Source organism: Helicoverpa armigera, chromosome 30 (assembly GCF_030705265.1).
Source record: "Helicoverpa armigera isolate CAAS_96S chromosome 30, ASM3070526v1, whole genome shotgun sequence".
Lineage (NCBI taxonomy): Eukaryota > Metazoa > Arthropoda > Insecta > Lepidoptera > Noctuidae > Helicoverpa > Helicoverpa armigera.
The window spans coordinates 192823-207175 of NC_087149.1; the positions used below are offsets into that span (position 1 = coordinate 192823).

At 36.6% G+C, this 14353-nt stretch overlaps 2 protein-coding genes across 10 annotated transcripts in view; one reads left to right on the top strand and one right to left on the bottom strand.

Annotated features, from left to right (window-relative positions):
* The window catches only part of Hts (hu li tai shao), an 89665-nt gene extending 82825 nt beyond the window's left edge, over nucleotides 1-6840 (bottom strand). For 6 of the 9 annotated variants that reach the window (XM_064043054.1, XM_064043058.1, XM_064043057.1 and 3 more), the window contains exon 1: nucleotides 6529-6839. The gene's annotated coding sequence lies outside the window, so the exon portion shown is untranslated. Of the gene's footprint in view, nucleotides 1-6528 lie in introns of all 9 variants that reach the window. The other 3 variants (XM_064043055.1, XM_064043053.1, XM_064043052.1) reach the window with 1 other exon arrangement.
* Nucleotides 6841-7937: 1097 nt separating this feature from the next.
* Nucleotides 7938-13489, top strand: LOC110382439 (U4/U6.U5 small nuclear ribonucleoprotein 27 kDa protein). Its single transcript, XM_021343041.3, has 2 exons — nucleotides 7938-8074; nucleotides 8165-13489. Exon 2 carries the CDS (start codon nucleotides 8171-8173, stop codon nucleotides 8624-8626), a length of 456 nt encoding a protein of 151 aa, XP_021198716.1. The 5' UTR covers nucleotides 7938-8074; nucleotides 8165-8170; the 3' UTR covers nucleotides 8627-13489.
* The last annotated feature ends 864 nt before the right edge of the window (nucleotides 13490-14353 follow it).

Below are 14353 nucleotides of genomic sequence, written 5' to 3' on the forward strand. Positions count from 1 at the left end.
TATCCCTGGCACCTCGCCAGTGACGTCATCGCGCCTATTCACAGAACACACACTAGGTATATAGCTCTCTCAATAGCACAGTGTATGGGTATCGGTAAGTATGAGTGCTAGTTTTACGTGAAGACTAGCCGTCTGGTTTCGACGTTAGAGGTTAGAAGTTTTGGTTACTGTAAACTGTTTTTGGATAGGATTAAATTGTTCCACATATTGCGAATTGGTTTAAAAAGTTTTTTTGTGTGTAATTTGTTTGCAAAACAAATCTTGGAAAACATTAGAACAACCTATACTAATCCTTATACATGCGAAAGTAATTCAGTCTGTTGAGCTTTCACGCCAAAACTATAGAACCGATTTAAATGATATATATTTGGTACACAGATAGCCTGGACTCTGGAGCCCGAGAAAGGGCTACTTTTTATCCGGGTACATTACGTAGTACATAGGGACCTAAATTCTTACTTTCCCAAAAAAAACCCCGTAGAGTGTCCATGGAAACTATTTCTCGTCAGATAATGTAGAGTTCCCCAAAATGTTCATGCTTCACTCTCTTCATAATATTAATATTAGACAGTGAAACGAATGACTTACTAAAACCATAACGTCTTCCAATCCACCATTTTTGTACCATCATCCAACTTTCTACCTGAGTCATCGTTTCACGAGATTATCCATATCAATGCAGATTTGAAAGGTAGATATACATACAAACGCATTGTCTAGTCATAATTTAAGGAGTGCCCATTGTATAGCTAAGTTTGAATCTAAGTTTCAGCCTGGAAGTCGGCCAACACGCACTATAAACGTCTAGACAGGGACAATAAAATGTTTTTAAGTCATATTATTTTGATTTATAATTGGGTATGTAAGGAGTACTTTGATCTCATATTGCCCTTTGGAGGAATTTCTCTCAAATCAGCCATTTGATATTCATTAGATGTTTTCTATGCGTAAGCTCGGGAACCCTCAACAGTGGCCGAGCCTCCGAGTCATCCTCACCCGCTTTCGTGAGACAACTGTGCCTAACTTCACAACTGCATAGTTATATGTATGACTGAACTTGAAATGACTTATACCTTCTTCTGTGTGGGATCAAAATAAACGGTAAAATATCGCGTGATATGACGCCTCAAAAGCTTAAAATCTTAAGCAGTTTTTTGCTTAATCTCATCGCATCCATTGTTCTCAAGTACATTGATAAAAAAAACCGGCCAAGTGCGAGTCTGACTCGCGCACAAAAGGTTCCATACCAAAATCTAAGAAACGAAGAAAAAGTCACATTTGCTGTTACTGTTACAGTCTTTTTATCGTCCCACTGCTGGGGACAGGCCTCCTCTCACACGGAGAAGGATATTTGCTATTTGGTAGCCCGTAACAAATTTGTTATTCTATATTTTAACCTAGGTATTGTTATAGCGGCAACAATAATCCATAATCTGCAAAAACAACAGTAAATCTATCAGGTTCATGAGATACTAACGGACAGCGAAATCTTAGTAATTTATTTTTATTATTTTCCTTTTGAGAAGGGATCCCCAAAAAACTACTCTGCACGCTTTTCTAAGCTGTCATTAGTATGACATTAGCAATATTACGGGTCACTGACACCCAAGTTGTCTAGTGACATTCTAGGCGCGTTTTTGTTAGACACGAGTTTAAAAATAGCTAGGAAGTTTTGTTTCTAAACTAGGTGTTCTTAGCGGTTTTACTCAAGTCCTGAAATAACTTTTTCTCGCACCTGGTTAAAAGTAGTAGTAGGTTAAAAGTAGGCTCTAGATTATACTGTTTAAAAGTATTGACGTGAAAGCAGGACAGAGAGTTACTTATGGGGTTTAGTTTTTTTTAATAATATTTTTACAGGTATATGGGGAGTGTCACTAACCAATTAGCCAAGCTATCGAAGGTAATTTCGGAAGTGCAAACTTATTTGACTTACCAGTATTTCTTAAGACATCAATCAAATATGAGGCCGTCATTTCAGAGAAAACGTCCAAACTCAAACAGACAAACATAAGAAAAGCAGTAAAATTTCTGAGAAATGCATGACAAATGTTATGCAGACAAATTGTCGGACAGACAGACCCTTTGTCAGACCGGTTCTGTTTAGTAGTTAGTAATGACGCGATTTTAACTCACTGTATTGTTTTAACTGTGCAAGGTTTTAACCTCTTGATGAGGTATTTTGACTAATGTTAGCGTTACGTTAACCGTTTTGAGTTTTAATAGGTGTTTGGTTAAAATGAATCACTTTTTAATTGAACTAAAACAAAAATACAGTGTTTGCACTAATATACTCTATCGTTCCGTTTGTAATCTGTAAATAATAAATATTCAGCTTCTAATGGCAGTTAGGTAGACTAAAGCCTGAGAAAGGACATATGCTACTTCGTATCTCAAATGACGTCTCCCGCTATGTGTGCAGCGCTCGGGAATGTCAGACTCTTACTGACCCGCCATGTTCCTTCTTAAGCCCTTTATGTACCAGCGCCGCGGTCACTCACAAGAACAATCCCGCAGATGAAGTCAAGGGCTGTCATCATCATCATCATCAGCCTATCGCAGTCCACTGCTGGACATAGGCCTGTCCAAGTGCACGCCACTGAGATCGATTTTCGGCTGCTCGCATCCAGCTCCTGCCAGCCGTCTTGCGCAAGTCATCAAGGGCTATAACTATGTAGTTAGCAATACTAGACTAACCTATAGCAATAGATAACAGTTTGTACCCATATGAGTGACATAACGACTACAGACAGAGGTGCACTCACAGATAAGCTGGCTGGGTAATTGATACATGATTGTATGACACATGTGTCTGGGGTGATCCATGTGATATAGTCTACATTACGTAACAATTAATAGTTACAAAGATAGTTGACCATGATCAAATTAATACATCAATTCCTTTTGAGTGTATAATCAAATCAACAGTGAGTAATCACCGTGGGCCGTGCTTTCACTGTGGCGGCATATTGGGCTGACGAAGTGTAGTCTCACTATAAGATATGTCATCGACACGAAAGAAGAAGAAGAAATGAGTAATAAACAAGTCCAAACATCAGCCCACAGGACACATTATAGCACACAAGCATTTGCTTGGACACAGGTGCACTCACTATTCCTTCACTCTCATAGCCCAGAGCCAGATCAAGCATAGGACTGATAGGTTAACTTGCTCTCTGAGGCATTGCAGATCCAGTGATTTACACAAGATGACTGAATATCTGACATCTACAGTCTACACAACCTTCAATGAGATTGTTACACTTATTCGCTTCTGACCAACATCATCATCATCATCATCAGCCTATCGCAGTCCACTGCTGGGCATAGGCCTGTCCAAGTGCATGCCACTGAAATTGATCAATCTGACCAACATATCAACTGCCAAATGACTGCCATGCATCAGGTAAATTGATATGCCATTGTTTCAAAAAACAGGTAAATATACATATGCTACAGAAATATAGGTACATGATATTTGTACACAATCTAAATATATCTACATAAAAGTGTGACACAAATAAACTAACCCACATTGCAGTGTATGTAATTCAATGCAGATAATCATTATCAGTGTTTTTAGTCTAGAACTTTCATGTTTTTCTAGATCAATATGCCAGTATTGTTTGTATTTTTAAATACGAATATCACACCTATATTATATTATGAAAGCTTCGATGTGTAAAACTTTTACTCTTTCATGTAAAAACTACTGAACAGATTTTGATGAAACTTTACAGTAATATAGCTCTACATCAGGACAATGTAACAGTCTACCTTTTATCCAGATGCAGGAAGTGATTCCCGCGAGACACAGGTAAAACCGCAGGGAACAGTTAGTAATACATTATAATTGCTGGGCCAGCTAGCAGTTTTGACATAAAATTTATCTGGTGTCCTTTCATCATTTGCCTAGCCTTTTCCCAAGTATGTTACCAGTCTCACCAGATGCAGCTGAGTACCAGTGAGCCACAAGGAGCAACTGCCTATATTTCCATAAAAAGTAATAATATGACACTAGCCTAGCCTATGTACTATGAATGAAATTCCACATGATACATACCTACTTATAATTATGTAGGGTCAATGACCTGACACTAATTACTTACGCTAGTATTACTCACGTGATGGATGACAAATCATTTATTTTTCTTTTATAGGATATGGTAAGTAGGCTGTATAATTTTATTATTTAGACATACTTAATATTCCAATGAGATTTTATCTATTAAGTATACAAATATTATTTATAGATATGAATAGAGTTTGTGACTAAGTCGAAGCCGCGTATCAATCGTTCATAAGGGTAAGCAACTCTTGGCGCGATCGCTCCGTGGATGGGTGACCATTTTGTAATGACGAGCTCCTCTATGTTTCAAAAGGCACGATAAACTGAAGGTCTCTGTTGTCATTTGAACATCTTTGGCAGTCTTGTCAAGGGTGTATTGGGTTGCCGGGGTAACTGGGTGGAGGAGGTCAGATAGGCAGTCGCTCCATATAAAACACTGGTGCTTAGCTGCATCCAGCTAAGACTGGAAGACAATCCCCAACATAGTTGGGAAAAGGCTAGACAGATGATAATTTGTTTGGAGAAGGGACAAAATATATTTATAATATATTTATTGTAATGGAAAATCTGTAGAAAAAATTGGACTGATTCCAAAAACAGTTCAATATGAGACAGCTACATGTTACCTGAATTCTTTAAGTTTGTAACATGTTAATGAGTTACACATCAACGATTATTAACTTAACACAGTAAATAGCTAAACCAATTTAGACATAATTAGGTGTGATGATAGCATGTATATGTCATGGATACTCTTGATCTCTCTCCGGTGGTGTCGTATTGTCATCGCATCGCTCTATGAGAGTGAAGGAATAGTCAGTGCACCGCAGTACAAGCTAATGTGCACAAACTATAATATGTCCTGCGCAGCTGGCTGATCTCCTTATGACCAACATTTATTCTGGATTCCATTATTATTTTTTATCAGATGAAAGAGAGAAAATAGTGACTATATTTAAAGATAGGGCAGTCGCTCCTTGTGGCACACTGGTACACAGCTACATCCGGTTAGACTGAAAGCCGACCCCAACTTGGTTGGGAAAAAAGGCTCGGAGGATGATGATGATTTAAAGAAAAGCCTCTACTAAGTATGAAATGTTATTAAATATCTAAATAATATGTATTTATCAGTTGTCTGAACTTGTTATCTAATCTTACAAACTGGGTGAAGCAACTGCCACTTGGAGATTTGCAAAGAGTATGTGTTTCTGAGCAAATATTCTACAAGACTTGAGTTTCATATGTTATTTATTAAAAGATAGTTATTTTACTAAATGATATAACTTCTGAAGTCATATTTTAAAAACTTAAAGATTGCAGGCAGTAATTTCTGGATCTACCTAACCGATTTTGAAAATTCCTTGACAATTATTTTGTAGAACTGACTAGAAGGAGTCTTTAGTTGTTGTCAGGATTAGTCAGAATCAGAAGCCAGATAGCCTGATAACCAGTCTTAAAAAAGGGAGTCATGTTGTTGTAACTGGGTTAAGGAGATCAGATATGCAGTTTCTCCATGTATAGACCCTAATAATACAGTTGGGAAAAGCCTAGGAAGATGATTTGAATTAGGCATGAATTTTATGTGAGGAATTTTGCTCAAATCTGTTCAGTAGAACTGTAATTAATATACATTCTTTACTACAAACATTTTGTGGCTTATTCTCAGTCAAAAATTTGACCAAAAACTTAAAGAATGGTATCTAGAGTCATCACTCATCACCCATTGTTCAACCTTTAGACCCCAATTATTACACTAATTAAAACTCCTGCATAACTAATTAGGTGTACATTCACGTTTATAAAGACAGCTAAACATATTCCCGAGACACGTGAATGAAGAAAACCAGTATAAAAATCACTTCATCCGTTAAATCACATCGAAAAATCTGAAGCGGCTTCAATCGCCCATAATTTGGCCGACATCAACTTGCCAGGTTACCCGACCAAATTGAAACACACTTCCGTCACGCACACAACACGTAATACGCATGGTCTATCACATTCGGTCGGGTTATATAGTACCGATCCTACGCGGTGACATCAGCTCACATTATTGAAGAGATAATAATGTAATTGATTAGAGTCACGCCCAAAAGAAACGGATAAAACTCACTTCTAAGACTTATCAATGTTACAAAACACGATTATTTTGTGTTTGATCAAGTATTTTAGGTGATTTGTATAACATACCTATTTTGTAAGATTGACCTGTCGCGAGGCAATATCTTTTGTGTATAATGCACCAAAATTATCGCAAAACACGCTAATTAACCGATACCGCCGATAAAGATACGTTTGTAGACAGTGATCTAAAAAAAATCCGACCCAATTCCTATTAGCATTACTAGACACACCCTAACGCGGGTGACGAAAAAAACGCATTCCGACATAAAACTGCCGCGTTCTTAATGTAAATGTAAACAAATGTGCACAAAAGAAAGCTGAACACACGCAATACTCACCGGCAGAACTCCAAGACGCGTTAAAATCTCGATTTTTGAGTCACTTCACACACTTATCGGATAGCTATTGTAACTTACACTAAGCACATAAACGAGGTAACATTATATAAAATAACATGCACAAAACGTTGTTCGTCAATTTTCAAAGCACCAGCACTACCGACATTACGCGTGGAGCGTTTATTTCAATAATTCGTTCGTAAAAAAAGAATTTCTGTAACACGCCACCGGAGTAGATCGATGTCGGCGCGAGTTTCGTTTTTTCGCCGTAGCGTCGCTGCTGTCGACTGACATCGGAAGCCACGCTTCAGATGGCGCTGGGGTCTACTGGGTTGCAAGATTTTAAAGTAAAATTACCTTCGGATTCCAACAAGCTCATTGACTACTACTGTCGTGCTATTAGATATTCTGTTCACAACCAGGACACAATATCGTCCAAATATTATAATCCTCACTTATAAAACGACAAATCATTTTGAAAGCAGAAAACATAGCTTGTTTGTGTAAGTTGCTTAATAATTTAACACGTTCGCGTGAGCAATCTCATTTTTAAATGTTGGTACTGTGGCGCACCTTTTTCGCACACAAAATTAAACCAAGTCTTAAGACGTCCCGCCGTTATACGTAGTCTTATAATCTGTGTTATGTGGCGCAACGTTATTTCACGTCCGACGTCTATAAACGTTGTCGCCACCACATAGGTCTGACATGGTCCGTCAAAATAAATATGACAATCTAGAGGCCGTCGTACGACGTTGGGCCTTTTCAGACTTATATCAATACGACGTTGTAAGACGTTGCTTACGCGAACGTGTTAATAAAAAATAAATAACTTTCCAAAATGCAGCAGTTTATACTTAGAAAAAGTAACTCGATTGATGAAAATGGCATACACTCGCAAAATAACAGGTTCTGCTTTTTCATTTTTTTTTTTACAAAATAAAGACCAGGTAAACTGCGGGAACTTCATAAAGTCGGGTACTTTTGGTAAAGTGACAACACTTGTTTTTTTGTTCCTGTATACGCAGTACTTATATAAAGTTTTAAAATTGTTTTTGAAAAACGATTTTTTGTGATCGAATCCGATTTTAGAATTATTTTTTTGAAAGTGCAGATCATTGTAAAATTGTTAGCGAATTAAAAAATTATTAAATCGCTATTTTTTGCAGTCGATACAATTGTATTACATGAAATGAAACGTAATTTGCGTTTAGTAGCCATCCCTTCTGAAATAAAATATTCTGATCTAGGATTAGGAAAGAAAAATGTGTTGACACAATACAATACAAAATGTACTCATGAATAATAAAAATTCTGAATTCTATGTTTTAACGCAGTAAAAGTCGTGGATAAAGCCATTATTTTAACGAAACAATTAAAGTGTAGTGCATAACTAAACGCAAATCATCGTTAGGAGGGGGAAATCAATCTTTCGGCGTTTTCGTTCATTTCATTCATTCACTTTCAAAATGGCGTTGGACTAAGTTGTGCGTTATTGTTACTTTTTGTTTTTGTAAAATTTTAAAACTGTTGACTTAAAACTGAGGTAAATATTTGTGTGCACACTTATTTCTTACATTATTTATTGTTTTCTCTTACGTATCATGTGTATTTACTGTGAAATCTGGTTGTATAGGTTAACATGGGTCGTTCGCCCAGCCCGCGGCGTCGCGATGACAGGCGCCGGGATCGCGACCGCGACAGAGACCGAGATAGGGACCGCGAGAGGCGGAGACCTCGCACCCGGTCCCGTTCGCGCTCTCTCGACCGCCGGCGGCGCTCCCCGGACCGCCGCCGGAGCCCCTCGCCGCGTCGCCGCCGCTCCCGTTCCACGTCCCCAGGACCGTCTACGTCCTTCGTCAAGCCGAAGAAAACGTTCGGCGAGCGTCCGATAGTCACCCCAGCAGATTTAGAAGGTAAAACTCCTGAAGAACAGGAGATGTTAAAAGTTATGGGATTCTGTGGCTTCGACACGACCAAAGGGAAGAAAGTTGAGGACAATGTTGAAGGGGACGTCCATGTGGTGTTGAAACGTAAGTACAGACAGTATATGAACCGTAAGGGCGGGTTCAACCGGCCGCTAGACTTCGTTGCATGAAGGCAGGGAGCGCACAGCGAGTCCTCGCTACCATGTTGGTCTGTTCTAGTTATAAGGCTGATATGTGATATTTTTGATAGCTTGGTTTTATATGAACGTTATTTATTATATAGGACTGATTTTATGAACTATCCGTTTTATGCGGAAAAGTTAGCGGGCATAGTAGGCTTGCATTTGTTAACCATGTTTTTTGAAAGTGAATTTGGCCTTATGCAAGTCTATTCTACACTAAATAGGCCTACTCGGCCTGATGCCTTGTGCAGTCCATAGCCAGTGTAACTGGTTAATTTAAAACAATGGATTATAATAACTAGATTTTCAATTGACAAAGGGATTTGTGTCTTCTGAAGTCGTAACACAATAGATTTTCAGTTTCTCATAATCATTGTTGAAAACTTTCAGCTGACAAAAGGCCTTAAAAATAGTTCCCAGTATAAAATAAACCATTCCAAAAACTTAAACAAAACACAAACAAAAAATCTATGGGAACATTGGAGATACCATTGCAGTGACTAAAATTACCATTTCCTTCGGTCCATTATCATGTGCTTTCTCTCATCCGGTCCCAAGATCCCTCTTGGCATTGAATTGTAACCGGTTTTCTTTCACCGGGAGCACCCTTGATCATGACAGTTACCGGGAAGTAAGGTAGGGGTCCCGAACAATGAGCGTACAAGCTTAAAAACATGTTTACTGGTCAAATTTAACTGTCTTCTGGTCAGACAACTTTCACAGTGACACAAAACATGTGCAAATTCTAAATATTATTCTTATACATACCAAGAAGTTGATTTTTGTCTCAGTTGTGTTGGCTGAAGTTAAACTTAAATTTTGGTCTAGCTTTTTCAGTATTTTTAGGGTGGATTTAGGCCCAACAAATAAATTATTATTTGTTGGTTTAGCCTAAATTCACCCTTTACTAGCTAGAGCAGAAGTTATACTTTCTTAATCTTCTAGTATGAAATATAAAAGATTAATTACAACAGTTATACAAAAAACCTTGAGCATTCTATAAAATATAGGAGAATTAAAACAAGAAGAAATCCTTTGCCACTATTTCCTGACAATATATCTGTTTACATTAAAATAATTTAATAACTTGCGGCTAGAGTGAATTCCCCTCTTGATGACAATTGGCCCATAATAAACTTTTTTTTAAACCATTTTTCGCTTACCATCAAAATGGTTTTCGTTTCGTAAATCGGGAATAAAAATACAAAACTAAACTATTCCATTTCATATAACATCTTTAATAAACATAATTATTTGACCTTATACATCACAGTTTTTACACGTTTTTTATACAAACTTTATACAATACATACAACAATAACAAAATATAAGAATGTTCATATAAAACCAAGTTTACTTATCAACTTTTTTACATAGACTTAAGTGTTAAACTATTGTTCCAATCTCTTGAACTATTTTAGGAGATATGGCTGTGAAAATATCTTTTTAATAACAACCACGATCTTTAGGACAAAAAGGTTATTTTCTAAATTTTTAGGAAAGGTAAAAAATTTAAAGCTGTTTCGCTGTAATTTTGACTTAATATCCATAATTTTTGCAGCCATATCTTTTAAAATGCTATATCTTGTTGTTAAACTTCATAAAACTATCTATTGACAAGCATATTGAAGGCAGAGCCATTATTTTCTGACAATATATAATGGTTTTTAAAACCTGCTATTGTCTGTTTCAAAATATCAATTAGATATGGTTATCAAAAAGGTAAAAATTCATCCCAATAGCTCGCCCAATGTTTTCAAAGTTGATCTTGGCCAATAATAGAGTCTTGAAGCTCAAAAATCTATCTATTCAATCCATTTATAAATAAAGGCCATCCATGACAGGTTTAAACAAAAATTCCACCTTTGACCCAAAAATATATCTCGGTATCTCTTCTAAAATCCAAATTCAATATTAAAACCATCCATATCATGACTGGTTTTTGCAAAATTTATTATATTTACTTCTAGACTACATACTATGGCTCCTAATACATTTTTATGAAGTTTACCACCAAGACCTGTTAGTTCTAAGTTAGCATAAGTCCGTTTACACAGTACCCGCGTGCTGCTCCGGCCCACGCGGGCCCAACCGAGCGCTCTGCGCAACCAAGAAACCGCCTTGCAATGTGTAAGAGCAGACGACAATATTTCTGTGGCCTGTCGCCCTCGAGTTGATACAATGGCATATAGAATTTTATAGGCAGGTTTGGCGGATTTTTTAAGTTAAAAATTCTATAGCGAGTGGTATAAACTTCGAAATTCTCCGCACGATTTTATACACTCAATAATTTTTGACCCAACTTTATACGACTCACTATACACCCTAAATTGTTGAGCCATGTTCAAGCAACTCGACGACAGACCGAATTATAAGACTGAAGTGACCGCACTAGTTTAAGTTGACCGCACGGCGCACCTCTAGTTAGTAGAAGATATATTTATACACACATATACACCCCCTCCCCCCGGATTCACCCCTTATCCTCCACAATGTACAATAGTTAAGTTCCGTATGACAGAATGTTGTGTTCTTTGTAAACTCATTAAATGGTAATACCACAGTCATAGACAGTTGTCTTAGCTGTATTTGGGCGTGGAATTGCCAGTCTAAATTCTAAAATACTGGCAATACTGATTCATTTTTGAATGGTGTTGCCAGATCATTCGATTTTGATTAATTGGTAGATTATTTTTTTCTACTATTTACAAAAAACATAGTTTTCTGTCATGCCGAGCTCCGATATACAATAATATACAATGGTTAAATATATTTTTTATGTATATTATTAACGCACGCGCCGTGCGGGTGCGGGGCTAAGCGACCGTCCTCGTACACATTGCAGACTGTTTGTCAATCCATCTGCCCTTTCGAATGAATCTCCAAAACTACTGAACTCCACAGCACACTTTCGCACAAATAAATAAAAACGACTGGAATTAATGTTTGTCAAAAAAATACATAAACTAAGCATTAGTTTCAGTGAACAAAATTACAGAAAAAAAAATGATTTTATAACTAAAAATGTACCTACAAAACTCTATGGTACTTTTTGGCGCCTTTTTTGATCACAGGACGCCATTATTCTTATTCACAGATTATTAATTTTCAATACAGACTTAATTTACAAGATTAAGTTCCAACAGCACTTTTTTTCACAATATTTGTATAAAAAATAAGCGAATTCTTTTTCACAATACATTATTATGTACTTATAAAAACTTGATTTGTTTGAAAAATTTTCATTTTAAAAATAAGATTTTGTAAACATCTTATGTATGAAAAATCCGAATTATTATTATATACTTTAACAACATCAACGTTACTTGATTTTATGTAAAGTAACGTAAATAACAATGGATTCATTCCCAATGTACATACCACGCATTATTTATACTTATTTAAAGTAAAAAAAAAAGAAAAATATGTAATTTTCATCTAAATTTGACCATATTTTGCAAATTTGCAGTGAAATTTTATTTTAAAGGCCGGTTTTGGAGTACTATTATCTACTTTCCCTTAAAATTCAAGTCAAATGTTTTTATTACAAATAGGCCTTTGCAGGCTCCTATGAAACGTCACACTAGTTGCACGGTTCCAAAAAGTTGGTCTCATGGAGAAAAGCCGGCAAGAAACTCCATAGACACTCTTCTTAAAATGAAAATAAACTGTAGACTAAAGTACTTAGAAACTGGTTAAAAAGCATAAATTCTTATTTTTCATGATTGATCAATACTAGACACTAATGTTCAAGTGCCAAAGAAAATAGAAAAAGCTATTGATCAATTTAATATGAAAATAGTCTTTCAAATGACTGTTTTACTTTTGTCCATCATTGTAAAAACCGATTTCAAAAATTTATCAAAAACCTTCTAAATCTGACAATTATTATGCTGAAAACCGCAATAAAATCGATTCAGCCATATGTAATCTTACATACAGGTCAAACTTAGAACCTCCTCTTTTTTGAAGTCGGTTAAGAACTAGTCAAAAATCCTGTTCACTGTCAATTTCGCAAAATGATGGAAATGTAACATTTTTGGTGCGATTCTTTAGTTTATCTAGAAATAATAAGAAATAAAAATGTGTACTAAAATTAAAATCCTTGGTACTTTTCGTGTGACGATATTTTGATACTTTCTTAACTAATAATAAGTTATTGAGGGCGGACATTTCAATCGTCGGTTAACTTTTATCTGAAGAATATATTTGACAGCTTTTTGTATAGAAAATATGTCAAAATGCTATATTCAAATCATGGTTGAGGAGGTCAGATAGGCAGTCGCTCCTTGTGGCACACTGGTACTCAGAGCTGCATCCGGTTAGACTGGAAGCCGACCCCAACATAGTTGGGAGAAGGCTAGGCAGATGATGATGATTCACTACTTGCTTCTCATTTCACATGACGTGCTTCGACATGGATTGCCATAAATAAATTAAAGAATAGAATATTTATTCTCCAGATAGAAATTAACTGATGATTGAAAAATCTGCCTCAAGTATAATGAGCAAATATTTGTTTTTTTTTTTGTAAAAAATACTGTCTAGAAATATCTGAATTATGATTTCTCATATTTCGGCTGGTAGTAGAAAATTGACAAAAATACTAAAATTAGAGTAAGTATGGAAATTGTTATTCAAAATATCTAGTTGAAAATATGTATCTTATTGTCGACTATCTTAAATATTTAGATGAATAAAAATGACAAATTATTTTATATTTTGGTTGAAAAGACCGAATATTAACTTGTATTGTAAAAGTACTTGTTTTCTGTACATTTCGTGTATTATAAAATTTGATTTAATTTTGTTAACCAAGGATTCAAAATGAATAAATCATTTTGGAAATAGCATCTGTATTTTATTTACTTGAACCTGAAATCTCCCTTCCATCTAAAAGCAACGACGCCTTGTAATGGCGTCCACGGCCGATTTCGGCCACGGCGGCTGTTCTCACTTAAGATCAGCCAGCTGCGCAAGACATATTATAGTGCACAAGCATTTGCGCAGACACAGGTGCATTCGTTATTCCTTCACTCTCATAACCCGATGGGACGGCAATCCGACACGACCGGAAAGAGATCAGGCGCAGGACCGACATTTACGTGCTCCCCGATGCACAGGTGTATCAATCAGTAACTTTCAGACTACGGGCTGCTTTGTGACAGTTTAAGATAACCCACAAAGCTATTTTGGTCCGACCCGGGAATCGAACCCGAGACCTCGCGCACAGCAGCCGCGCTTGCGATCACTAGAGCAACGAGGCAGTTACTTATCCCACCTTTCTAAAAGGGACCTCTCGACGACGGACGTTTTGATTATATTGCAACATTGTTTTGCACCTTTTGCACTAATATTGTGGCGCCCCCTAGTGAGTTATAGCCATGACACCTACCCAACATGAACTCATCGAACACAAACCCGTTATTGAAAACTGTCTCAAAATCAGATCATTAGCTTAAAAGATAGGAGGGAACATTACTTTGCACAAACACACATCTCTCACCCTAAACGCATATACCTCCTCCGTCCGGCTTGACCGATTTGGCTGAAAATTCGAGGGGAGGTAACTTAGACCCGGGAGAAGGTTTTAGGATAGTTTATGTCACCATCCTTTTTATTCCTTAAATTAATGTCCCTATATTTCTGCGCTGTCTGTACTTACAAAGTTTTGGAGCTTAGGGAAGAATTTTATTAATTTCAAAGCATTTTTTA

What these genes read in the sequence shown, in the direction of transcription:
- LOC110382439 (XM_021343041.3), top strand. Translation starts at nt 8,171, where the DNA reads ATGGGTCGTTCGCCCAGCCCGCGGCGTCGCGATGACAGGCGCCGGGAT.